The sequence below is a fragment of the Ascaphus truei genome, chromosome 2 (assembly GCF_040206685.1).
Source record: "Ascaphus truei isolate aAscTru1 chromosome 2, aAscTru1.hap1, whole genome shotgun sequence".
NCBI classification, from domain to species: domain Eukaryota; kingdom Metazoa; phylum Chordata; class Amphibia; order Anura; family Ascaphidae; genus Ascaphus; species Ascaphus truei.
The window spans coordinates 386,732,178-386,758,321 of NC_134484.1; the positions used below are offsets into that span (position 1 = coordinate 386,732,178).

General features: G+C 47.4%; 1 protein-coding gene across 4 annotated transcripts in view; it reads left to right on the plus strand.

Moving 5' to 3' along the window:
• The first annotated feature begins 2,117 nt into the window (after positions 1 to 2,117).
• ANKMY2 (ankyrin repeat and MYND domain containing 2) overlaps positions 2,118 to 26,144 on the plus strand; it is a 58,496-nt gene continuing 34,469 nt past the window's right edge. For 2 of the 4 annotated variants that reach the window (XM_075587207.1, XM_075587208.1), the window contains exons 1-2: positions 2,118 to 2,359; positions 8,830 to 8,894. In XM_075587207.1, the coding sequence (XP_075443322.1) occupies positions 2,296 to 2,359; positions 8,830 to 8,894 (129 nt within the window). In that variant the 5' untranslated portion in view covers positions 2,118 to 2,295. The remainder of the gene's footprint in view (positions 2,360 to 8,829; positions 8,895 to 26,144) is intronic. The other 2 variants (XM_075587209.1, XM_075587210.1) reach the window with 2 other exon arrangements.

Sequence of the window (26,144 nt, forward strand, 5' to 3'; positions counted from 1 at the left end):
TCCTGTAGTTAGTATCCGAGTGCTTCTCATGTCTCCTGTAGTTAGTATCCGAGTGCTTCTCATGTCTCCTGCAGTTAGTACCTATGTGCTTCTCATGGCTCATGTAGTTAGTGCCTGTGTGGCTGGCTCCTGTAGTTAGTGCCTGTGTGGCTGGCTCCTGTAGTTAGTGCCTGTGTGGCTGGCTCCTGTAGTTAGTGCCTGTGTGGCTGGCTCCTGTAGTTAGTGCCTGTGTGGCTGGCTCCTGTAGTTAGTGCCTGTGTGGCTGGCTCCTGTAGTTAGTACCTGTGTGCTGGCTCCTGCAGTTAGTACCTATGTGCTTCTCATGGCTCATGTAGTTAGTGCCTGTGTGGCTGGCTCCTGTAGTTAGTGCCTGTGTGGCTGGCTGCTGTAGTTAGTGCCTGTGTGGCTGGCTCCTGTAGTTAGTGCCTGTGTGGCTTGCTCCTGCAGTTAGTGCCTGTGTGGCTGGCTCCTGTACTTAGTGCCTGTGTGGCTGGCTCCTGTAGTTAGTGCCTGTGTGGCTGGCTCCTGTAGTTAGTGCCTGTGTGGCTGGCTCCTGCAGTTAGTGCCTGTGTGGCTGGCTCCTGTAGTTAGTGCCTGTGTGGCTGGCTCCTGTAGTTAGTGCCTCTGTGTCTGGCTCCTGTAGTTAGTGCCTGTGTGGCTGGCTCCTGTAGTTAGTGCCTGTGTGGCTGGCTCCTGTAGTTAGTACCTGTGTGCTGGCTCCTGCAGTTAGTACCTATGTGCTTCTCATGGCTCATGTAGTTAGTGCCTGTGTGGCTGGCTCCTGTAGTTAGTGCCTGTATGGCTGGCTGCTCTAGTTAGTGCCTGTGTGGCTGGCTCCTGTAGTTAGTGCCTGTGTGGCTTGCTCCTGCAGTTAGTGCCTGTGTGGCTGGCTCCTGTACTTAGTGCCTGTGTGGCTGGCTCCTGCAGTTAGTGCCTGTGTGGCTGGCTCCTGTAGTTAGTGCCTGTGTGGCTGGCTCCTGTAGTTAGTGCCTGTGTGGCTGGCTCCTGCAGTTAGTGCCTGTGTGGCTGGCTCCTGTAGTTAGTGCCTGTGTGGCTGGCTCCTGCAGTTAGTGCCTGTGTGGCTGGCTCCTGTAGTTAGTGCCTGTGTGGCTGGCTCCTGTAGTTAGTGCCTGTGTGGCTGGCTGCTGTAGTTAGTGCCTGTGTGGCTGGCTCCTGTAGTTAGTACCTATGTGCTTCTCATGGCTCCTGTAGTTAGTGCCTGTGTGGCTGGCTCCTGCAGTTAGTACCTGTGTGGCTGGCTCCTGCAGTTAGTACCTGTGTGGCTGGCTCCTGTAGTTAGTGCCTGTGAGGCTTGCTCCTGTAGTTAGTGCCTGTGTGGCTGGCTCCTGTAGTTAGTGCCTGTGTGGCTGGCTCCTGTAGTTAGTGCCTGTGTGGCTGGCTCCTGTATTTAGTGCCTGTGTGGCGGGCTGCTGCAGTTAGTGCCTGTGTGCCTGGCTCCTGTAGTTAGTGCCTTTGTGGCTGGCTCCTGTAGTTAGTGCCTGTGTGGCTGGCTCCTGTATTTAGTGCCTGTGTGGCTGGCTGCTGCAGTTAGTGCCTGTGTGCCTGGCTCCTGTAGTTAGTGCCTGTGTGGCTGGCTCCTGTATTTAGTGCCTGTGTGGCTGGCTCCTGCAGTTAGTACCTGTGTGGCTGGCTCCTGCAGTTAGTACCTGTGTGGCTGGCTCCTGTAGTTAGTGCCATTGTGTGGCTGGCTCCTGTAGTTAGTGCCTGTGTGGCTTGCTCCTGTAGTTAGTGCCTGTGTGGCTGGCTCCTGTATTTAATACTTGTGTGCTTCTCAGGATGGCTCCTGCCTCCGCTGTCTCACACATTATTATTATTATAGGGTAGGGAGAGCAGTCTCTCTGAATGACACACACAGTGCGCACAGCCCGGCAGACGCAACCAACTAAACTCTGGGAGGGGTGGAGCATTTTATAATACTAAACCTCTTTTAATAGCACCACGCACTCGGAAAATTGCTCCACTTTATACTTTTGATTATTCATTTACTTGTTAACACAAGGCATTGATCGTTTGAATGCATGGCTAATACTGTGCTGTGTAAAGTGTAAATGTTGACCCCCTCCGGGTGGGATAAGTGGTTCGCGCGATGCGCAGGCGCAGTATGCAGCAGCAGCTGCTGCCAGGAGTGTCACTGGTCCCAGCAGTGAGAGGTCTGTGAGTCCATCCCACAGTCTGTCCCGCCGCCTGCTGTCCCCGTGCTCATTATATATAGCGGGCAGCGCCACACCGGGCCTGGGGTTTTTGCTCGATCCCTTGGACACCGGAGCTGTCAGCATGGCCCCCAAGGACAGGCACCTGACAGAGGGGGAGAAGGAGCTGATCACTGCCATTTCTAAAGGTGGGTGTGTCAGGACACATAGAAACGTGAAGATGAACTCGGTTTCCACCGTAATCCAGGTCCACATGACACCTGTGACCCTGCACGGCGTTGTGTTTACTCTCAGAGCCGCGTGGGGTTTGTAGGCCTTTTTGTTGTTGATAAATGAATAACTAAACAGACTGGACCCGTTATTCCCACTTGGTATGTAGGCAGTGGTGGGGTTTGTTTGTAGGGAAGTTTAATTTCTTTAGTAAACGATTCAGTTGCCAGCCAGGAAATATGCAGGGACAGGCATGATCCCAGCACCTGAATCACACTTTAGAGTTTCATGCTGATCAATAAAACAAATATAGCTTTCTGGTACTTGATGATCAGCACCTTTTGGCGTGTAAGGCTGCGTTCCTGCTAGCACTGAGCTGGTGGTGCTTACGGCTGTTACATACATGTATATATGTAAGTCCCTGCTCACGCTGCGCGCTCGTGCATGGACACACGCTCGGCGATTAGGTAAACAAAAAAATTATATTTTCCAGTGCACTCAACTACCCGCAATGCCCCCCCACCCGCGCGCGTACATTCAGGACACCCGGCGCTCAGGCTTGGAGCGCTCCAAGCATGAGCACGCTCAGCGCCAGCGGGGACGCAGCCTCGCTGAGCGTGCTGTGCTTGCCGAGTTTAGTTTCTGCAATTTAAATTGTCCCGCTCATGCGGCGCACGTACACTCTCCCAAGCTTGGCGAGACAAAAAAAAAATCGTTTGAAGAGCGCTCAACAAGACCCCATGCCCCACGCGCGCGCTTGCAAAATAGCCAGGACACCCGGCGCTCATGCTTGGAGAGCTGGTGATGTCACCACTCTCAAGTATGAGTGCGGTCAGCGCCAGCGGGACTGCAGCCTAATATAGGACTGTGCGCGCGTTAATTAGAATTGGCTGTGTCCAGGCCTGGCGTTCTATACAAAGCAATTTGTGGCAATATTAACCAGCAGCACTAAAGGGAGGGGAGACTAATGCTCAACTTCCCAGCTGAAAAACTGCTGCATTACTACTATAGAAAACTACATACATTTAGTGCAACAAAAATATATACTGTTAGTCTCCTAGTAGGCTATTAACCTTCTCATCTTGTCTCCCCTAGGAGGGGACGATACTGGCACTACCTTTTTATAGGTCTTTATCTCGGGAACCAGGGGATCCCATTCTCTGGAACTGAAATTTAACACGGTTCAGCTCCGGAGACTGAATTGCTACTTCATCTCATTTGTAAAAGTTGGAGGCAAATGAGGCACTTGATCAGCTCTTTAATTGGCAGCAGAACAAATCAGATTTGTTCAGTCTAATCCTTACCATAACCCTGATATGCAATCCTAACTGCACTCTGCATCCTAATAATCTGGTAGACCATCATTGGCAGCTAAATGAAGGAGAAAGAGGTCTTTTTATTTATTTGTAAAATGTTTTACCAGGAAGTACAGACGAAAGAAGAGCAACAATCCAATAGTCTTTGTCGATTTAAAAAAAAAAAAAAATACAAAGTGGGTTTTTTGGCAGTGATCAACGTTTCGTGGGAATGTTGATAAAGGTTTGCAAGGGGACGTCGATCACTGCCAATAAACCCACTTTTTTTTTATTGAGACCATTAGTGTACCACTCTTCTTGCTTCTTTGTACTTTGGATCTCGCGATGTTTGCGAAAGCATCGTTAACTGTGATTTGGGCACATCTGGCAGCTTGCAATAATCGAGGTGCGCACCCCCCCTGTGGAACATTACCTCTTGTTTTCCCAGGTATATCCTGGGCACAGAGTTATAACAATACATGGTTACATTAAATGAAAAGAGGTTACACGTGATATTTAAAGACATTGCATGAACAGTTACAGGGGTTATTGAGCCGGCTGCTGGATAAATTGTCACTTCATCTGTAAAATGTGCACTATGTCATAGGAGGCAAGCGTAACACTTGGACAGTTTATGAAAGGTGAGATTTCCCAGCCAGAATTAAGATACCTACTGTACTAGTGTGAGAAGTAATAGATCCGTACCTCCCACTGATGACCCCAAATACTCAGCACATTACATTCAATACTGTAGCCAGATAACACACTCCAGTGTAACTGTTTTATTAAGGGTGGCTTTGTTTTTTGTTTTATTGTTATTTGAGATCTGTGTGGTTAGTCGGCTCCGGCTTCTGCTTTGCTAACTGTTCAAATGTTTGGGTAATGTAAATATATTTGGTTTATTTTCTGTTTTGTAACATATTTAAAATGTGTCAGAGAGCACATGACTCCGTTCTGAACATACAATAGTAGCAATTGATTGCAGATGATGGATGCTGTGATTTAACATTTTCCCAATATTGGGTTTTAAAATGGCAATCCAAGCAGTTTAAAAAGAAAAAAAATCTTTTTTTGTTTTAATATATGCAGGGTTTAATTACCTTTTTTATTAAATGAATTGCCTAAGCTGCCGATCGATTTGGTTCTCCTGTAATCGATCAGCAAAGCAAAATCCTGTTTACCAGGGTTCACTAAATGGCTGACGTTTCAAAGCAGTACTTCTGTCAGTGTATCAACAGGAATGTTGGGCTTGAGGCCTGCAGTTTAGCACCCCTGCTATATAGCATGGAAACCCAAAACATGCATGTCAATTCAGAGCATATGGGGGTGTTATGTTATGGCCCAGATTTACTAAAGAGTGCTACACTGTAAAGCCATTTTTACAAACCATAGACCATAATGTGTCTTATGACTTACCACTGCTTAATAAGTATGCTTGTATATCATTTCCTTTCCTCCCAAAGAAGAGAATCCTTTAGTAAAAACCTCAGACGGTGTTAGACAATGATTCACTGATTTAGACCAAAAAAAGTAAATTGTTTTATTTGTATTTTAATGGATTGTTAATTATTTTTGACCCTTTGCGTATACATTGTAGAATAATTTTCACGCCATTTAATGCTGCAAAATATTTAGAAACTTGTTTGTACATCATCCTTTAAAGGTCCTGCGATCCAAATGTATGTATATTTTCCTTAGTGGGTGTGGAAATACCCCAGTATCTTTTTATTACAGTTAATATTAAATTACTATTAAGGTGCAAATCTATGTTTGCCTTTTAAAATCTGCGGTGTTTCGGACAAGGTGTCTGTAAAACATTACGCAATGACTATGAGATCTGTACTCCACTCTAAACTGCACTAGACATAATTAAAGAGATAATCCATGGTGATTGTAACCAGGTTCAGCAGAAGGCAGCTACTGTAAGCTCTTCTGCTGTAATTGGGAGGATGGCAAATTACGGCTACATTGTTACTAACGATGCGGAAGAAGATGCGCTCGTGTTTCCCGAGTATTTGATGCCGGCTTGTTTTCCTGGCAGCTACAGTGTGGGAGCACTCCAATGCTCCACACACCGGAGATCTCCAAATGCAGAAGAAAGAAATACACTGAGCACACTGGAGATCAGTAAAAAAAAAAAGTATATTGTAGATTAAATAGAAAGTATATGCACACTTACAATTTAGAATGTAAATCTCCTCCTCACTTTTAAGGCTTTCTTCTCTTCTGTGACAGGGTGAATTCAGTAACGCAGTCCAGCAGTGAAATGACTATAGAAAATATTACACCGTGCGCTCAACCTAAACTATAATGTGATAAAAATAGTTACAAAACAACCTAATCATAAGTGATATAATCCCAATAACTGGAATATGAAAATTGTGGGATGGCAGCCTTAGGACAGAATGACAAGTCTATCCTGTGACTTGTGACAACAATTGGAAAAAAAGAGAATAAAGTCCTAACGCAAATATCATAAAGAATACCAGTCCTATCAAAGAAGTGAGGAGAGTTGAAGAATGGAGTGTAGGACAGTCCTGTTTTCCACCGTTCTCTTCTTTCATTGAGTATTCTTATGTTTCTATCCTGGAGGCACGTTGTAGATGGTCCTACAATGACATTTTAAATGTGAGTGTGATACCTTGTGGTGTCTCGTGTTATATGTTTTTAATAATACATTTTTGTAGCGGTACTTGCACCATATTTGTCTTCTATATCGGTTGTGTGGTATATTGGTGCATCACCACAGTAAGCTCAGATAAAATAAATTCCATTAGATGAATCCAGGAACAGTGATATATTGACAAGAATAAACATCCCAGGGTGAAAAAGAGGGACCTGGTGGTGCCCACACAGCTACCCCAAAACTTGGTCTCCAATATGCATGAATTCACATGAATGACACCTTGAGAAAGTCCTGAGGGATGAAACGCGTTGGTGCGTGGTCCTGTACTGTGGCCAAGCTGATCATTAAAGGCTAATATATTTTTTCCATGTCTGGAGTTGCCCTTATTTTTCTGCGTTCGTGGTCGCTGTGATCTGTGCTCCTCTTCTTTTCTACTTCTCTTGTCTTCTATATCCGCTTTGCACAATTGAGTGTCAACTAGATATTTTGAAGACAAAACGGTGAGCGAAGTGATCCAGTGTATGCTGTGCCTGGAATCAACACCAAAGATACCAATCAAGGTCTATGTCCTACAGCCTTGCTGTAAGTAGCTAGTGGCAGGGGAACGGTGTATTCGTTGCCCTGAAGATACTGCACAATGGTCTTTTATTTTTGTGTTTTTTCCTTGCAGAATATTCTGACAAAAGGATAGAAACATAAGAATACTCCATATAAAGAGAACGGTTGAAAACAGGACTGTCCTACACTCCATTCTTCAACTCTCCTCACTTCTTTGACAGGACTGGTATTCTTTATGATATTTGCGCCAGGACTTTATTCTCTTTTTTTCCAGCAGTGAAATTGTTAAATCCCAGCTTGGGAAAGGCTAGGTTAACTAACCAGGTCCCAGCTGCCTCGTTATGGTCGTTAAAAGCCCAGACTCTTCCATTGTGTCTGGTTCTGTCAAACCAGGACGGCACACGCTGGAACACTGGAAGGAAAAGCATCTTGGCTCAAGGTCTGTTTCTTTGGGACATTTTATCCTTGCTTTGGATTTATATTCTGGACTTGAATCGCCCTTTCTGGAAAAAGGGAAAAGCCCTGCTCAGGACTTATCTTTCTGTTTGTTAATATCTGCTGAAGAAAAGCTGCTTTATTTTGTGTGCCATTTTTGAGGCTAAATTGGCCAACTCAGAACACCCACGTGTCGTTGCGTTGTCCCTGCAACATGCCCCATCTTACATCTCAGCCCTAATTTCTCGCTATGCACCATCCTGACTCTTGCGTTCTGCTCAAGGAAGTCTTATCTCTACCCTTTTGTGTCTAAAGCCCTCTCCCGCCTTAAACCTGTCTCACTGACTGTCCCACACTTCTGGAATGCCCTTTCCCTCAATCTCCAACTAGCACTCTCTATCCACCTCCACGAAGCATATGAGTAGCTCCGTGGCTCATACTATACACCTCATACATTGACAGTGGCCCCTTGCAGACGCACTTACCAGAACACCTTCCTACTATCTCTGTACGTTCTTCCTACTTAACAATTAGATTGTAAGCTCATCGGGGCAGGGACTCCTTTTTCTGAATGTTACTTTTCCTAAATGTAACTTTTATGTCTGAAGCGCTTCTTCCCAATATGTGTTATTTGTTATTTATATTATGTCATGTGTATTACTGCTGTGTAGCGCCATACATACATTCTATTTTGGGGGATCGTTTATACATTCACCAATGCATTAAAACATGTAACTGTGCATATATGTTTTATTAAATCTATGATATCTTTTTTTTTTTTTTACTGATCTGCGGGCGCTCCTGAATTTTTTTCTATTTTGTTACTAATTCAAGGTCAAGATATTAGGTATATTTGTATATTCTGTACAATAAATGAGGTGTTCTCTGTATTTGTCCTCCCATAAAGGGGTTTATTGAAGAATTTTCTTTGAATAAAAAATATTAATTGAAAAAGTGAAGCTGTTTGTTTTTAAGTCTTTAGTAGAATGTCTCCAAGATTAGAAAAAAAAGAGGGTAATGATCTGACCATTATCAAAGACACTACCAGAGATGAATTGAAGGAACTGTTACAAGGTCTAACAAAATGATGTACAGTACCATGTTCAAGAACATTATCACACACACAACACACAATTGCAACCAATATTAAAGTTTTGTGTTGCCCCACTAAAAAAAATCCAATATGACTTCAAATCATTGTTGTTACAGTAATGTTCGTGCTGAGTTACAAAAAAAACGTGAGAGCTCATGTATGCAGTGTGCTGGGGTAATTAGATCTTGCAACTGGAGGAAGAGAAAAGTCCTTTGGAGTAGAGAACACAATTAATTTTGATGGATTTCACTTGGATAAAAACTCAAGATAACAGGCTAGGTTTAATTGATGGAATTAAAAACATGGCAAAATATTTAACGTCTAGACCAGACATTTCCCTCACATTTTGGTTGCGATAAATGTATTTTAATGTATGGAATATTTGTGGTACCCAATAAAACAAGATTGTCCAAAAGTGCTTTTATTTCTCTTTTCCCATAGGGAATGTTCATGAAGCAGCAGAGTTTTTAGGCAGGAAGGATGTTCGAGTCAACTGCTTGGATGAGGTAAGAGACTTGCTCTATACCGTTTAACACACAAAGACTGCATTGTATTAATACGAAGCATGTTATATTATTTATTACACCTCTGGTGATACCTTTCAATGGATTAGCACGTCTTCATTGGTACAGGTTTGAACATGAGCTTTTGAGACCACGCAAGTCCAAGATCAGACACACACTACAAATAGAAAGAAATCTCATGTTGGACTTTTAAAAGATGTGCGTGCCTACAGAGGCGAACTTTCTTCTCTACCAATACAGATCCACAATGTGCAGTAAAGCTATAATTGCTCTTTTTTGTGAGCTAAATAGGATAAAAAAAGGAGGTTTAGACAAAAATCGGTATTGAGCAGGGTAAGAAGGACATAAACTTCCTGTTTTCATACATGTTTAACTTTGTAATAATAATTTTTCACTTTTTATTACAATGTCACCACCAGCTAACAGCCTGATAACCGATCTGTTGTGAAAGCTGAACAATAGTTTATGCATATATAAGATTTGGCATTAATAAGAAAATCATAGGTTGAACTCAATGGACATGTAACGATGTACAGGCAGTCCTCGCTTTACAACTAATGGCTTACCCAACGCTATGCAATGCATACCTATGTTCATTTTTACAACGCCAAATCGGCTTATTCAACGCTTTTGCAACGCTTTGCAAAGTTGTTTATGTGTATATAATATATATATATAATTATATAATATTATACTATATATTATTATATTTTATGTTATATTATATATACAATACAGTATATACACTATATAATTTGTGTGTGTTGCGTATCTTATTGCCTGCATAAAATATTTGGTGTATTTTAGTGTTAAAAATGCCTTCAGGAACGGAACCTTTCATTTAAACAGTGTTCCTATGGGAAAGCGTGTTTCGCTTTAAGACGTTTCGCTATCCAACGCCATTTTGAGTAACGCATTGTGTCGGATAACCGAGGACTGCCTGTATTGTTCACATGGCATGTACTTGCATTATTGCTAGCATAATTACTGGACAACAAGATACTTGAATGGTACAAATGTCTTCTGAGTTTTTTCATTATTTTGTTAACATGTATAACAAAATGTAACATGTAATAATGAAGGTGATTCCGAGTTCCAAGAATAAATACAACTAATAAAACGGCAAACAGTTGTTGTACCTTGGAAGCAAATACTATTGTCAGCCCGCCCCTGTGGATCTTTTCCTCAGGTTTGGTGAATCACTCATTGTATTATGTTTGTTATGTCTGTGTGTATATATAGCAAGTTTTCTAGGTTGACTGGCAAGATAAAGCCCCAATTGTTGCCCATCAGGCTAAAATCCTAATTTGTCAAATTGATCATTTGTATGAATAAAACATGCTGTACATGACACACAAATTAAGATTTTCACTAAAATTGGCTTTTGAAGGTTTTTATTGAGCAGTCTATATAATGCACTGCGTGGGAAATTCTTCAGGTGTAAAATGGCAGTCTGGTCCCTTGGTTATAATCCTGGACATCCTGGCTGTTGGAGCTCCCTGAGATTATTTTTGATGGTCCATGAATTGTAGAGCCATCATATTTTGCAAATGGTTATTTGACAGAACCTGTTTTTGTGATTTTCTGAGAGTTTAAAAAAAGTTTCCCAGTAAAATGGCTCATGAATATATAGACATATTCATTTATAAATGTATTTACATTTTTCAAAAAATGGCCGTAAACACTATTCAGTTTAATCGGATACTTGCTTTTAGATCCTCTAGTAATTGTCGGTTTTAGAGATGCTGATTTTAGAATAGTTGTAAGATCTCTTCTAAAATGCACAATGGTAAAATGTTTAAGAAATGGCTTAAAACAAAGCCAGGTTACTGGAAATGTTGAATCCCTGTATGTTTTATTACTTTAATTGTGGTCTTTTAATTGGCAGTTTGAATTGGTTTTATTGTTTTTAACAGCTTTTCAAATAACAAACATTTATAAATTGTACACAAGGCAAATGAAATGTATCTTTTATAGATTGAGGCTGGGGTTTGAATATTGATCTTTCAATGGCATTGCAACATATGCCGTTCCATGTAAAGGGATCTTTACAGGCAAGAGTCTCAGATAAAAGAATTGCCAGTGGAGGTGCTGGAAACAGTGTGGCTGCTGTTATTGTCCGATAGGAAGCCACAACCAATGATGTTGCAGCTGCCTATGGGGCAGCGGATCCTGTGAGATTTGGTGCTCATATTGTTTAAACTTGAAACCTGGCATGGGCGTCCGCAAGGGGGGGCGCTTGCCCCCCCCTGGATCCAGGGCCGCAAACAGGGGGGGCACAGGGGAGACAAAGGGTACTGCTTCCCGGGCCCCGTGGGTCAGGCCGGGCACCAGTTAATTAAATAAATTTAAAAAAAAGGTTTAAAAAAAATGGCGCCGATTCCCCGCAGTCCCGGCGCGCATGCGCAGGGCCCGCTTCCCCCCGCTCCCAAAGTGGGACGGAGGGGGAAGTACAAGCCAAGCTCCTCTGCGGCCCGCTCCCCCTCCCGCTCCCAACGTGGGATGGAGGGGGAAGTACCAGTTCCTCTGCGGCCCGCTCCCCCTCCCGCTCCCAACGTGGGATGGAGGGGGAAGTACCAGCTCCTCTGCGGCCCGCTCTGCCTCCTGCTCCCAACGTGGGATGGAGGGGGAAGTACCAGCTCCTCCTGCGGCCTGCTCCCAACGTGGGACGGAGGGGGAAGTACCAGCTCCTCCTGCGGCCCGCTTCCCCCCCTTGGCCAGCTTCCCGCGCACCCACCTCCCACGTGCCCCCCGGCCCACCTCCCGTGGCCTTGCCCCCCCTCCCGAGCCCACCTCCCGTGCCCCCCCCCCCAGCCCTCCTCCCGCGCCCCCTCCCCAAGCCCACCTCCCGTCCCTGGCAGCTGCCGCGGGGATATCGGGGGCAGAAGGGGGAAGCGTCTGGCGACAAGCTGCACCCAACCGGTCAAGGTAAGTCACCCCACCCAGTCACCGTCACCCACTGTCAACGTCACCCACTGTCACTGTCACCCACCCAGTCACTGACTGTCACTCACCAAGTCACTGTCCCACCCAGTCACTGTCTCCCACCCAGTCACTGTCTCCCACCCACCCAGTCACTCTCCCACCGTCATTCACCCACATTCAACATTCACCGACCCACCCACTGTCATTCATCCACTGTCATTCACCCATCCACCCACTCACTCACTGTCATTCACCCACCCACCATCATTCATCCACCCACCCACCATCATTCATCCACCCACCTACCGTCATTATCCCACCCACCCACCGTCATTCAACCGTCATTCACCCACCCACCGTCATTCACCCACCCACCCACTGTCATTCACCCACCCACCCACTGTCATTCACCCACCCACCCACTGTCATTCAAACTGTCATTCACCCACCCACTGTCATTCACCCACTCACCCACTGTCATTCACGCACTGTCATTCTACTGTCATTCACCCACTCACTCACCCAGGCAGACAGACACATGTCTTTTGTTGAAAATATAAAAAAATAAACAGGTTGCATTGTAATGTTTTATTCTGTATCACAATAAGAAAACAGTTAAGTAAAAAGTTGCGCTCTAAAAGATATTTTTTCGTGGTAGGTGCGCTATGGGTTCAAGGGGGGGCTATGGGTTCGGGGGGGGCCTGCTCCTTTCATTTGTCCTGGGCCCCATGATTTCTGTTGGCGGCTCTGCCTGGATCACTCGCAGTCCTGGGCTGTTTTTGGCATTTATGGAGCCGTACAGTACGTTAACGGCGCTATAAACACCAAAAACAGACTCTGGGTGGACCGGGACGGAGGTGGGTGGACCGGGACGGAGGTGGGTGGGTGCCCCTGGCGCCGCGGCAGGCAGCTAGTGGTAGGCTAAGCCTATGCTGCTACGCAGGAGGAAGCGCAGCGCACTGTCATTGGTAGCACTCCGGGAGTGATGCGCTCTCATTGGTAACACTACCTACCAATGAAAGCCGTCTCACTCCAAGTCGGGACCAATCTGTGCCGCAGCCGGGACCGCCGTTGCGCTGCGGTTATAAATTATGCCCCACCTGAAAAAATTTCTGCGGGCTGCTCCATGAAACCTGGTATGTTCATTGGGTTAGTATTTCTGGAACTAGGGTTGAAGATATGCAGGAAAAATGTATTTCCTTTTTGTGTTCAAATTAAGTTTTATCCTGGAGACAAGTTTATTAGCAGTTCCTAATCTTTGTATCAAAGAGGCAAAATAAGCTTCATATACTTCAGGCTAAATATAAGGAGGCTATAAATGGAGAACAATGCACACACATCTTCTTGGTGTAAACCTCGAGGCAAAATAAAATTTCTGACTACCAGACAAACTATACATAGCCGTTGATTTAAGTAATAATAAGCTGAAAATCAAGTCCGATACATTTCAAGGTTGCATTCGGAAGTCCTTGTTCATTCTTATTTTTGTACTACAAAGGTATGTCGTTTATGTACTGCAAATGTTTCTGCTCCATTCTAATTTATACGTGTGGTTCTCGTATTGTACAAACATCTGCAAATACTCAAGCTTTTTCCAGTTGCCAAGTTTTGGACAATCTGGAAACCAATAGACAGATGGAATCTGACTGTTGTATAAGGGGATCTCCAGAGCTAATCATAGAATGCTCCAGGCAGCAGACTCCAGGTTCTAATAATGTAAAAGAAAAAAAATCTAATGCAGGTGGGATTGCTGTTTGAATTATCTGGAGATGCCTGGGATACTTTTTGTAGAGACATTAAAGCTGTTCCTGTGCTAAAGAGTTTGCAAAAAAATTTTTTTTGGGTGTGTAAAATTTGGAGAAGATGTGCTTCCACTTTAAATTCATCTTCTATTAGAGCGATTTTCCACATTTGGCCTATTGCTGTCCTGCCATATCGGGCAGTAAAATCCGCAGCAGTAGACACCGGCCATGAAGCACCTGTCAAGCGATGCAGCTCCACGCGAAACGGGGGCTCCCTCTGACGCCGGGCATGCCGGAAAGCTTAACCCAGACTACGGTGCTACCACAGGGAGACACCGCGATTTTTTTTGCAGCGATTTCTTATTTTTTTAAATTAACAGGCGTGGGGGGCCCGGGCAGCCGGGTCCCCTGACCCACGGGGGCCAGGGACGCCAGTACCCTTTCTACCCCGCTGTTGGCGCCCTGATTAAAATCAATGGTGTACAGCACATATATCGTAACCCAGTTTTATAATTGGTATACTCATTATGCATAAGGCCGCGTCCATGTTTAGTGCTTGCGGGCGGAGGCGCGCTTCCGCTCGGCACTTGAGCCCCTACAGCCGCAATGAGTGCGGTTTTAGTAGGGGCTCGCCTACGCTTTCGCGCGCTTGCGGAAGCGTAGGTCCTTAGGGAAATTTTACATTTCCCCGCTTGCCGGCGCGCAGGGCCGGTCACGTGAGCGTTTCGCCGAATGAGAGGGCGAACCAGCTCCGTGTCGTCACTGGCCCGCCCGCTGACGCACCCTCCGGGACGGCACGCTGTCTAAGGCCAGGGAAAGCACCCCGCTTTCCCTGAGCCTCAGTGCGCCACCGCACGCCAGCAGGAACCCTGGCCGAGGCCATATGTGTCTGGCCAGGGTGAGCATCGGGGCTTGAGACGCTTGCAGAGCAAGCAAAATTTAATTTGCCGCCTCCTCCAAGGTTCACCTAATGAGGGCGAACCAGCTCAGTGCCGTTGTGGCCGCGCCCCCAGATGAGCGTGCACCTAGCCACAAATTGCACGGCCGAGCTCGTGTGCCAGCACGCCACGCTCCCTCTCGGACTGTAGCCTAAGGCTTAGTCCATAGAGACTGAAGCCGTGCGGAGGCGCGCTGAGGCTGAGGGAAAGCGGTGCTTTCCCTGGCCTTAGAGCGCGCGCCGTCCGTGGGCGTGTCTGGGGGCGGGCCAGTGACGTCACTGAGCTGGTTCGCCCGGCCCGGCCAAGCTAAGAAACTAAAGATTTCTTAAGATACTCTTCTGCAGGCGTGCGGAAGCGTGCGGGAGCCCCTGCTAAAGCCGCTCTCATTGCGGCTGCAGGGGCTCAGTGCCGAGCAGCAGCGCGCCTCAGCACGGGTCAGCGCCTAAGCGATGACCATGCCCGAGGCCTAAGGACTCAGGCATGGTGCCTCGGGCCGCGCTCCTGCTCTGCCTCGCCTGCAGAAGCTGGTGCTTTTTTGTGAGCGCGCTTGGGGGCGGGGTGGGGCGGGAGGCGGGGCTAGTCCCTTATCGCCATTGGATGTTTGCTGTCACGTGACCGCTCCTCCGCTCCCCTCAGCGCGTATATTTAAACTTGCCTGTCGCCTGCATTTCCACACGCCTCCGCATGCATGCGGAAGCGGCTCCTAAGGCTGCGGTCCCACTAACTACTACAGCGCACGTCTGTGCGATCAAGCCCCGCCCACCCAGTTCCTCCGGTCCCAGTCCCTGCCTTGTCGCGCACCTTTCCCCAGCGGTGCGCAACAGCTTTTTAGGCAGGCAGGGGAATTTGAGATTGGCATTTGCGACGGAGGCGTGGCCACGCCCCCGCCGGCGGTTCAGCCAGTGAGGGCGAACCAGGCGCGGGACGTCATGGCCACGCCCCCACAAACCTACCACCACGCCCCCTCCCGTCGCAAACGTTCTCTCTCCCCTCAGACCGCAGATCACGGTCTAGCGATGTGCATGCGCCGCCCCCCCGCCGGGCGCGTGCCGCAGTGCTGACTGGGGACTCAGCCTAAAGCCGCGCTGATTACAGATGCAGGGGGTATAGAATGTCAATAGGAGAGTGTTCTGTCTTTTTTTTCCATTTTATTTCCTACTGAGTGCGAATAGCCGTGCGGCTATGAACACTGTAATGTCAATAGGCTTCTATGCCTTTATTCACTACAAAAGCATCAGAAAGTCTTATAGCTCAGTGGTTATGCTCCAGGCCAGTGGTTTCCAATCTGTGCGCCCTGGTTCGCCGCGGCTTGCCTAGATGGGCGCCGCAATTATTCTCCCCACCATCCCACCCCACCATCCCTGCCATCATCACTCCCCATCATCACTCCCCACCATCACTCCCCACCATCACTCCTTCATGCTGGCCGGGCCGCAGGGGATTGGCTGCAGGCAGAGAGGAAGCCGGGGGCGGGGCTTTGTGCAGAGCACACGGTGAGTGTGTATGTCTGCCTTCTTGCTCCTGCTCCTCTGTCTGCACGGTGTCCCGTCCCCTTCTGCCCCGGGTGATAGGAGAAGGTAGGGGGGTGATAGGAGAAGGGAGAGGGAGGGGAGAGTTGTACATTTGCCTGCCCAGCGACTGTGTGCAGGGAGCTGCCTGCACGGATCTCCTCCCCTCCCCCCTCTCACATCCGTCGCTGCCTCTGCTCTCCACTGCTCTTCAATGTGTGTATATTTATTTGTGTGTGTGTGTGTGTGTGTGTGTATTTGTGTGTGTGTGTATTTGTGTGTGTGTGTATTTATGTGTGTGTGTGTGTGTGTGTGTATTTGTGTGTGTGTGTGTATTTATTTGTGTGTGTATTTGTGTGTGTATTTGTGTGTATTTATTTGTGTGTGTTTATTTGTGTGTGTGTGTTTATTTGTGTGTATTTATTTATTTTGTGTGTGTGTGTGTGTGTATTTATTTGTGTGTGTATTTATTTGTGTGTGTATTTATTTGTGTGTGTATTTATTTGTGTGTGTATTTATTTGTGTGTGTATTTATTTGTGTGTGTATGTATTTATTTGTGTGTGTATTTATTTGTGTGTGTGTGTGTAGGGAGCTACCTGCACGGATTTCCTGCCTTTCCTCCCCCCTCCTCCACTCCCGTCTGTCTGAGAGAGAGGGTGTCTGTCTGAGAGAGAGGGTGTCTGTCTGAGAGAGAGAGAGTCTGTCTGAGAGAGAGAGAGTCTGTCTGAGAGAGAGAGAGTCTGTCTGAGAGAGAGAGAGTCTGTCTGAGAGAGAGAGAGTCTGTCTGAGAGAGAGAGAGTCTGTCTGAGAGAGAGAGAGTCTGTCTGAGAGAGAGAGAGTCTGTCTGAGAGAGAGAGAGTCTGTCTGAGAGAGAGAGAGTCTGTCTGAGAGAGAGAGTCTGTCTGAGAGAGAGAGAGTCTGTCTGAGAGAGAGAGAGTCTGTCTGAGAGAGAGAGAGTCTGTCTGAGAGAGAGAGAGTCTGTCTGAGAGAGAGAGAGTCTGTCTGAGAGAGAGAGTCTGTCTGAGAGAGAGAGAGTCTGTCTGAGAGAGAGAGAGTCTGTCTGAGAGAGAGAGAGTCTGTCTGAGAGAGAGAGAGTCTGTCTGAGAGAGAGAGAGTCTGTCTGAGAGAGAGAGAGTCTGTCTGAGAGAGAGAGAGTCTGTCTGAGAGAGAGAGAGTCTGTCAGAGAGAGAGAGTCTGTCTGAGAGAGAGAGAGTCTGTCTGAGAGAGAGAGAGAGAGAGAGAGTCTGTCAGAGAGAGAGAGTCTGTCAGAGAGAGAGAGTCTGTCAGAGAGAGAGAGTCTGTCTGAGAGAGAGAGAGTCTGTCTGAGAGAGAGAGAGAGTCTGTCTGAGAGAGAGAGAGAGTCTGTCAGAGAGAGAGAGAGAGAGAGAGAGTCTGTCAGAGAGAGAGAGAGAGTCTGTCTGAGAGAGAGAGAGAGAGAGTCTGTCTGAGAGAGAGAGAGAGAGAGTCTGTCTGAGAGAGAGAGAGAGAGAGAGTCTGTCTGAGAGAGAGAGAGAGTCTGTCTGAGAGAGAGAGAGAGTCTGTCTGAGAGAGAGAGAGAGTCTGTCTGAGAGAGAGAGAGAGTCTGTCTGAGAGAGAGAGAGTCTGTCTGAGACAGTCTGTCTGAGACAGAGAGTCTGTCTGAGACAGAGAGTCTGTCTGAGACAGAGAGTCTGTCTGAGACAGAGAGTCTGTCTGAGACAGAGAGTCTGTCTGAGACAGAGAGTCTGTCTGAGACAGAGAGTCTGTCTGAGACAGAGAGTCTGTCTGAGACAGAGAGTCTGTCTGAGAGAGTCTGTCTGAGAGAGAGAGAGTCTGTCTGAGAGAGAGAGAGTCTGTCTGAGAGAGAGAGAGTCTGTCTGAGAGAGAGAGTGTCTGTCTGAGAGAGAGAGTGTCTGTCTGAGAGAGAGAGTGTCTGTCTGAGAGAGAGAGTGTCTGTCTGAGAGAGAGAGTGTCTGTCTGAGAGAGAGAGTGTCTGTCTGAGAGAGAGAGTGTCTGTCTGAGAGAGAGAGTGTCTGTCTGAGAGAGAGAGTGTCTGTCTGAGAGAGAGAGTGTCTGTCTGAGAGAGAGAGTGTCTGTCTGAGAGAGAGAGTGTCTGTCTGAGAGAGAGAGTGTCTGTCTGAGAGAGAGAGTGTCTGTCTGAGAGAGAGAGTGTCTGTCTGAGAGAGAGAGTGTCTGTCTGAGAGAGAGAGTGTCTGTCTGAGAGAGAGAGTGTCTGTCTGAGAGAGAGAGTGTCTGTCTGAGAGAGAGAGTGTCTGTCTGAGAGAGAGAGTGTCTGTCTGAGAGAGAGAGTGTCTGTCTGAGAGAGAGAGTGTCTGTCTGAGAGAGAGAGTGTCTGTCTGAGACAGAGAGTGTCTGTCTGAGACAGAGAGTGTCTGTCTGAGACAGAGAGTGTCTGTCTGAGACAGAGAGAGTCTGTCTGAGAGAGAGAGAGTCTGTCTGAGAGAGAGAGAGTCTGTCTGAGAGAGAGAGAGTCTGTCTGAGAGAGTCTGTCTGAGAGAGAGAGAGAGTCTGTCTGAGAGAGTCTGTCTGTCTGAGACAGAGAGTCTGTCTGAGACAGAGAGTCTGTCTGAGACAGAGAGTCTGTCTGAGACAGAGAGTCTGTCTGAGACAGAGAGTCTGTCTGAGACAGAGAGTCTGTCTGAGACAGAGAGTCTGTCTGAGACAGAGAGTCTGTCTGAGACAGAGAGTCTGTCTGAGACAGAGAGTCTGTCTGAGAGAGTCTGTCTGAGAGAGAGAGTCTGTCTGAGAGAGAGAGAGTCTGTCTGAGAGAGAGAGAGTCTGTCTGAGAGAGAGAGAGTCTGTCTGAGAGAGAGAGTGTCTGTCTGAGAGAGAGAGTGTCTGTCTGAGAGAGAGAGTGTCTGTCTGAGAGAGAGAGTGTCTGTCTGAGAGAGAGAGTGTCTGTCTGAGAGAGAGAGTGTCTGTCTGAGAGAGAGAGTGTCTGTCTGAGAGAGAGAGTGTCTGTCTGAGAGAGAGAGTGTCTGTCTGAGAGAGAGAGTGTCTGTCTGAGAGAGAGAGTGTCTGTCTGAGAGAGAGAGTGTCTGTCTGAGAGAGAGAGTGTCTGTCTGAGAGAGAGAGTGTCTGTCTGAGAGAGAGAGTGTCTGTCTGAGAGAGAGAGTGTCTGTCTGAGAGAGAGAGTGTCTGTCTGAGAGAGAGAGTGTCTGTCTGAGAGAGAGAGTGTCTGTCTGAGAGAGAGAGTGTCTGTCTGAGAGAGAGAGTGTCTGTCTGAGAGAGAGAGTGTCTGTCTGAGACAGAGAGTGTCTGTCTGAGACAGAGAGAGTCTGTCTGAGACAGAGAGAGTCTGTCTGAGAGAGAGAGAGTCTGTCTGAGAGAGAGAGAGTCTGTCTGAGAGAGAGAGAGTCTGTCTGAGAGAGTCTGTCTGAGAGAGAGAGAGAGTCTGTCTGAGAGAGTCTGTCAGAGAGAGAGAGAGAGTCTGTCTGAGAGAGAGAGAGAGAGAGAGAGTCTGTCTGAGAGAGAGAGAGAGAGAGTCTGTCTGAGAGAGAGAGAGAGAGAGAGAGAGAGAGTCTGTCTGAGAGAGAGAGAGTCTGTCTGAGAGAGAGAGAGTCTGTCTGAGAGAGTCTGTCTGAGAGAGAGAGAGAGTCTGTCTGAGAGAGTCTGTCAGAGAGAGAGAGAGAGTCTGTCTGAGAGAGAGAGAGAGAGAGAGAGTCTGTCTGAGAGAGAGAGAGAGAGAGAGAGTCTGTCTGAGAGAGAGAGAGTCTGTCTGAGAGAGAGAGAGAGTCTGTCTGAGAGAGAGAGAGAGTCTGTCTGAGAGAGAGAGTCTGTCTGAGAGAGAGAGTCTGTCTGAGAGAGAGAGAGTCTGTCTGAGAGAGAGAGAGAGAGTCTGTCTGAGAGAGAGAGAGAGAGTCTGTCTGAGAGAGAGAGAGAGAGAGAGAGAGAGAGAGAGTCTGTCAGAGAGAGAGAGAGAGAGTCTGTCTGAGAGAGAGAGAGAGAGAGTCTGTCTGAGAGAGAGAGAGAGAGAGTCTGTCTGAGAGAGAGAGAGAGTCTGTCTGAGAGAGAGAGAGTCTGTCTGAGAGAGAGAGAGTCTGTCTGAGAGAGAGAGAGTCTGTCTGAGAGAGAGAGAGTCTGTCTGAGAGAGCGAGAGAGAGTCTGTCAGAGAGAGAGAGAGAGAGAGAGAGTCTGTCTGAGAGAGAGAGAGAGAGAGAGAGAGAGAGTCTGTCAGAGAGAGAGAGAGTCTGTCAGAGAGAGAGAGAGTCTGTCAGAGAGAGAGAGAGTCTGTCTGAGAGAGAGAGAGAGTCTGTCTGAGAGAGAGAGAGTCTGTCTGAGAGAGAGAGAGAGTGTCTGAGAGAGAGAGAGAGAGAGTCTGTCTGAGAGAGAGAGAGAGAGAGAGAGAGAGAGAGAGTCTGTCTGAGAGAGAGAGAGAGAGAGTCTGTCTGAGAGAGAGAGAGAGAGAGAGAGAGAGTCTGTCTGAGAGAGAGAGAGAGAGAGTCTGTCTGAGAGAGAGAGAGAGAGAGTCTGTCTGAGAGAGAGAGAGTCTGTCTGAGAGAGAGAGAGTCTGTCTGAGAGAGAGAGAGTCTGTCTGAGAGAGCGAGAGAGAGTCTGTCAGAGAGAGAGAGAGAGAGAGAGAGTCTGTCTGAGAGAGAGAGAGAGAGAGAGAGAGAGAGTCTGTCAGAGAGAGAGAGAGTCTGTCAGAGAGAGAGAGAGAGAGTCTGTCTGAGAGAGAGAGAGAGAGAGAGAGAGAGTCTGTCTGAGAGAGAGAGAGAGAGTCTGTCAGAGAGAGAGAGAGAGAGTCTGTCTGAGAGAGAGAGAGAGAGAGTCTGTCTGAGAGAGAGAGAGAGAGAGAGAGAGAGAGAGTCTGTCTGAGAGAGAGAGAGAGAGTCTGTCTGAGAGAGAGAGAGAGAGTCTGTCTGAGAGAGAGAGAGAGAGTCTGTCTGAGAGAGAGAGAGAGAGTCTGTCTGAGAGAGAGAGAGAGAGTCTGTCTGAGAGAGAGAGAGAGAGTCTGTCTGAGAGAGAGAGAGAGAGTCTGTCTGAGAGAGAGAGAGTCTGTCTGAGAGAGAGAGAGAGAGAGTCTGTCTGAGAGAGAGAGAGAGTCTGTCTGAGAGAGAGAGAGAGTCTGTCTGAGAGAGAGAGTCTGTCAGAGAGAGAGAGAGAGTCTGTCTGAGAGAGAGAGAGAGAGTCTGTCTGAGAGAGAGAGAGAGAGTCTGTCTGAGAGAGAGAGAGAGAGTCTGTCTGAGAGAGAGAGAGAGAGTCTGTCTGAGAGAGAGAGAGTCTGTCTGAGAGAGAGAGAGAGAGAGTCTGTCTGAGAGAGAGAGAGAGTCTGTCTGAGAGAGAGAGAGAGTCTGTCTGAGAGAGAGAGTCTGTCAGAGAGAGAGAGAGAGTCTGTCTGAGAGAGAGAGAGAGAGTCTGTCTGAGAGAGAGAGAGAGAGTCTGTCTGAGAGAGAGAGAGAGAGTCTGTCTGAGAGAGAGAGAGAGAGTCTGTCTGAGAGAGAGAGAGTCTGTCTGAGAGAGAGAGAGTCTGTCTGAGAGAGAGAGAGTCTGTCAGAGAGAGAGAGAGTCTGTCAGAGAGAGAGAGAGTCTGTCAGAGAGAGAGAGAGTCTGTCAGAGAGAGAGAGAGTCTGTCTGAGAGAGAGAGAGAGTCTGTCTGAGAGAGAGAGAGAGTCTGTCTGAGAGAGAGAGAGAGTCTGTCAGAGAGAGAGAGAGTCTGTCAGAGAGAGAGAGAGAGTCTGTCTGAGAGAGAGAGAGAGTCTGTCTGAGAGAGAGAGAGAGTCTGTCTGAGAGAGAGAGAGAGTCTGTCTGAGAGAGAGAGAGAGTCTGTCTGAGAGAGAGAGATAGAGTCTGTCTGAGAGAGAGAGAGAGAGTCTGTCTGAGAGAGAGAGAGAGAGTCTGTCTGAGAGAGAGAGAGAGAGTCTGTCTGAGAGAGAGAGAGAGAGTCTGTCTGAGAGAGAGAGAGAGAGTCTGTCTGAGAGAGAGAGAGAGAGAGAGAGAGAGAGAGAGAGAGTCTGTCTGAGAGAGAGTCTGTCTGAGAGAGAGTCTGTCTGAGAGAGAGTCTGTCTGAGAGAGAGTCTGTCTGAGAGAGAGTCTGTCTGAGAGAGAGTCTGTCTGAGAGAGAGTCTGTCTGAGAGAGAGTCTGTCTGAGAGAGAGAGAGAGAGAGAGTCTGTCTGAGAGAGAGAGAGAGAGAGAGAGAGTCTGTCTGAGAGAGAGAGAGAGAGAGAGTCTGTCTGAGAGAGAGAGAGAGAGAGAGAGAGAGAGTCTGTCAGAGAGAGAGAGAGAGAGTCTGTCTGAGAGAGAGAGAGAGAGAGTCTGTCAGAGAGAGAGAGAGAGAGAGAGAGAGTCTGTCTGAGAGAGAGAGAGAGTCTGTCTGAGAGAGAGAGAGAGAGAGTCTGTCTGAGAGAGAGAGAGAGAGAGAGAGAGTCTGTCTGAGAGAGAGAGAGAGAGAGAGTCTGTCTGAGAGAGAGAGAGAGAGAGAGAGAGTCTGTCTGAGAGAGAGAGAGAGTCTGTCTGAGAGAGAGAGAGAGTCTGTCTGAGAGAGAGAGAGAGAGAGAGAGTCTGTCTGAGAGAGAGAGAGAGAGAGAGAGAGTCTGTCTGAGAGAGAGAGAGAGAGAGAGAGTCTGTCTGAGAGAGAGAGAGAGAGAGTCTGTCTGAGAGAGAGAGAGAGAGTCTGTCTGAGAGAGAGAGAGAGAGAGAGAGAGAGTCTGTCTGAGAGAGAGAGAGAGAGAGAGAGAGTCTGTCTGAGAGAGAGAGAGAGAGAGAGAGTCTGTCTGAGAGAGAGAGAGAGAGTCTGTCTGAGAGAGAGAGAGAGAGAGAGAGTCTGTCTGAGAGAGAGAGAGTCTGTCTGAGAGAGAGAGAGTCTGTCAGAGAGAGAGAGATAGTCTGTCTGAGAGAGAGAGAGAGAGAGAGAGTCTGTCTGAGAGAGAGAGTCTGTCTGAGAGAGAGAGAGAGAGAGAGTCTGTCTGAGAGAGAGAGAGAGAGAGAGAGAGTCTGTCTGAGAGAGAGAGAGAGAGAGAGTCTGTCTGAGAGAGAGAGAGAGTCTGTCTGAGAAAGAGAGAGAGAGTCTGTCTGAGAAAGAGAGAGAGAGTCTGTCTGAGAGAGAGAGAGAGTCTGTCTGAGAGAGAGAGAGAGTCTGTCTGAGAGAGAGAGAGAGTCTGTCTGAGAGAGAGAGAGAGTCTGTCTGAGAGAGAGAGAGTCTGTCTGAGAGAGAGAGAGTCTGTCTGAGAGAGAGAGAGTCTGTCTGAGAGAGAGAGAGAGTCTGTCTGAGAGAGAGAGAGAGTCTGTCTGAGAGAGAGAGAGAGTCTGTCTGAGAGAGAGAGAGAGTCTGTCTGAGAGAGAGAGAGAGTCTGTCTGAGAGAGAGAGAGAGTCTGTCTGAGAGAGAGAGAGAGTCTGTCTGAGAGAGAGAGTCTGTCTGAGAGAGAGAGTCTGTCTGAGAGAGAGAGAGAGAGTCTGTCTGAGAGAGAGAGAGAGTCTGTCTGAGAGAGAGAGAGAGTCTGTCTGAGAGAGAGAGAGTCTGTCAGAGAGAGAGAGAGTCTGTCAGAGAGAGAGAGAGTCTGTCTGAGAGAGAGAGAGAGTCTGTCTGAGAGAGAGAGAGAGTCTGTCTGAGAGAGAGAGAGAGTCTGTCTGAGAGAGAGAGAGAGTCTGTCTGAGAGAGAGAGAGAGTCTGTCTGAGAGAGAGAGAGAGTCTGTCTGAGAGAGAGTCTGTCTGAGAGAGAGAGAGAGAGAGAGAGAGAGTCTGTCTGAGAGAGAGAGAGAGAGTCTGTCTGAGAGAGAGAGAGAGTCTGTCTGAGAGAGAGAGAGAGTCTGTCTGAGAGAGAGAGAGTCTGTCTGAGAGAGAGAGAGTCTGTCTGAGAGAGAGAGAGAGAGAGTCTGTCTGAGAGAGAGAGTCTGTCTGAGAGAGAGAGTCTGTCTGAGAGAGAGAGTCTGTCTGAGAGAGAGAGAGAGTCTGTCTGAGAGAGAGAGAGAGTCTGTCTGAGAGAGAGAGAGAGTCTGTCTGAGAGAGAGAGAGAGTCTGTCTGAGAGAGAGAGAGAGTCTGTCTGAGAGAGAGAGAGAGTCTGTCTGAGAGAGAGAGAGAGAGAGTCTGTCTGAGAGAGAGAGAGAGAGAGAGAGTCTGTCTGAGAGAGAGAGAGAGAGAGAGAGTCTGTCTGAGAGAGAGAGAGAGTCTGTCTGAGAGAGAGAGAGAGTCTGTCTGAGAGAGAGAGAGAGTCTGTCTGAGAGAGAGAGAGAGAGTCTGTCTGAGAGAGAGAGAGTCTGTCTGAGAGAGAGAGAGAGAGTCTGTCTGAGAGAGAGAGAGTCTGTCTGAGAGAGAGAGAGAGAGTCTGTCTGAGAGAGAGAGAGTCTGTCTGAGAGAGAGAGAGAGAGTCTGTCTGAGAGAGAGAGAGTCTGTCTGAGAGAGAGAGAGAGAGAGAGAGAGTCTGTCTGAGAGAGAGAGAGTCTGTCTGAGAGAGAGAGAGAGTCTGTCTGAGAGAGAGAGAGAGAGAGAGAGAGAGTCTGTCTGAGAGAGAGAGAGAGAGAGAGAGAGAGTCTGTCTGAGAGAGAGAGAGTCTGTCTGAGAGAGAGAGAGAGAGTCTGTCTGAGAGAGAGAGTCTGTCTGAGAGAGAGAGTCTGTCTGAGAGAGAGAGAGTCTGTCTGAGAGAGAGAGAGTCTGTCTGAGAGAGAGAGTCTGTCTGAGAGAGAGAGTCTGTCTGAGAGAGAGAGAGAGTCTGTCTGAGAGAGAGAGAGTCTGTCTGAGAGAGAGAGAGAGAGAGAGTCTGTCTGAGAGAGAGAGAGTCTGTCTGAGAGAGAGAGAGTCTGTCTGAGAGAGAGAGAGTCTGTCTGAGAGAGAGAGAGTCTGTCTGAGAGAGAGAGAGTCTGTCTGAGAGAGAGAGAGTCTGTCTGAGAGAGAGAGAGAGAGAGAGAGAGTCTGTCTGAGAGAGAGAGAGTCTGTCTGAGAGAGAGAGAGAGTCTGTCTGAGAGAGAGAGAGAGAGTCTGTCTGAGAGAGAGAGAGAGAGTCTGTCTGAGAGAGAGAGAGTCTGTCTGAGAGAGAGAGAGAGAGTCTGTCTGAGAGAGAGAGAGAGAGTCTGTCTGAGAGAGTCTGTCTGAGAGAGAGAGAGAGTCTGTCTGAGAGAGAGAGAGAGTCTGTCTGAGAGAGAGAGAGAGTCTGTCTGAGAGAGAGAGAGTCTGTCTGAGAGAGAGAGTCTGTCTGAGAGAGAGAGAGAGAGAGTCTGTCTGAGAGAGAGAGAGAGAGAGTTTGTCTGAGAGAGAGAGAGAGAGAGAGAGTCTGTCTGAGAGAGAGAGAGAGAGTCTGTCTGAGAGAGAGAGAGAGAGTCTGTCTGAGAGAGAGAGAGAGTCTGTCTGAGAGAGAGAGAGAGAGTCTGTCTGAGAGAGAGAGAGAGTCTGTCTGAGAGAGAGAGAGTCTGTCTGAGAGAGAGAGAGAGAGAGAGTCTGTCTGAGAGAGAGAGAGAGAGAGAGTCTGTCTGAGAGAGAGAGAGAGAGAGAGTCTGTCTGAGAGAGAGAGAGAGAGTCTGTCTGAGAGAGAGAGAGAGAGTCTGTCTGAGAGAGAGAGAGAGTCTGTCTGAGAGAGAGAGAGAGAGAGAGTCTGTCTGAGAGAGAGAGAGAGTCTGTCTGAGAGAGAGAGAGAGTCTGTCTGAGAGAGAGTAATGTATGTGTGTTCCCCAGATTGGAGTTCCATGATGGGTTGGTTGGAACAAACAGAGGAAGACACACATTTGAAGGACAGTGTTGTCCTTTTGTATTGAGAATTATGATGTGTTAATTGTTCTGTTATGATTGTCATTAATATTTGTATACATATTGTTTTATGATTGTGCCCTGAGAGATCCCCGTTTTTTAATACCATTATGTTTAATGATGAATCTGCCAATGTGGCTATTACATGCTGAGTGTGATGTGTGTTCAGCATGTACTCTTACTCCCCACTGGTCCTTAGTCCGGCTAAACTAAGGCTGTCTCGCATTTTAACCTGGTCTGTAACTGTTACATATGCCTATAATTTGTAAATCTGAAAACATAAATTGTACAATGAATTAATTTGTTTTAAAGATAGATAATGGATTACATACATTGTTTTTTTTCACTCCATTTCAATATTGGCATATGTTCATTAGCATGGCTTTTTTTTATTTATTTTTTATTTTAAATAACCTAGGCTCTTCCAATCTCCTAGCATATG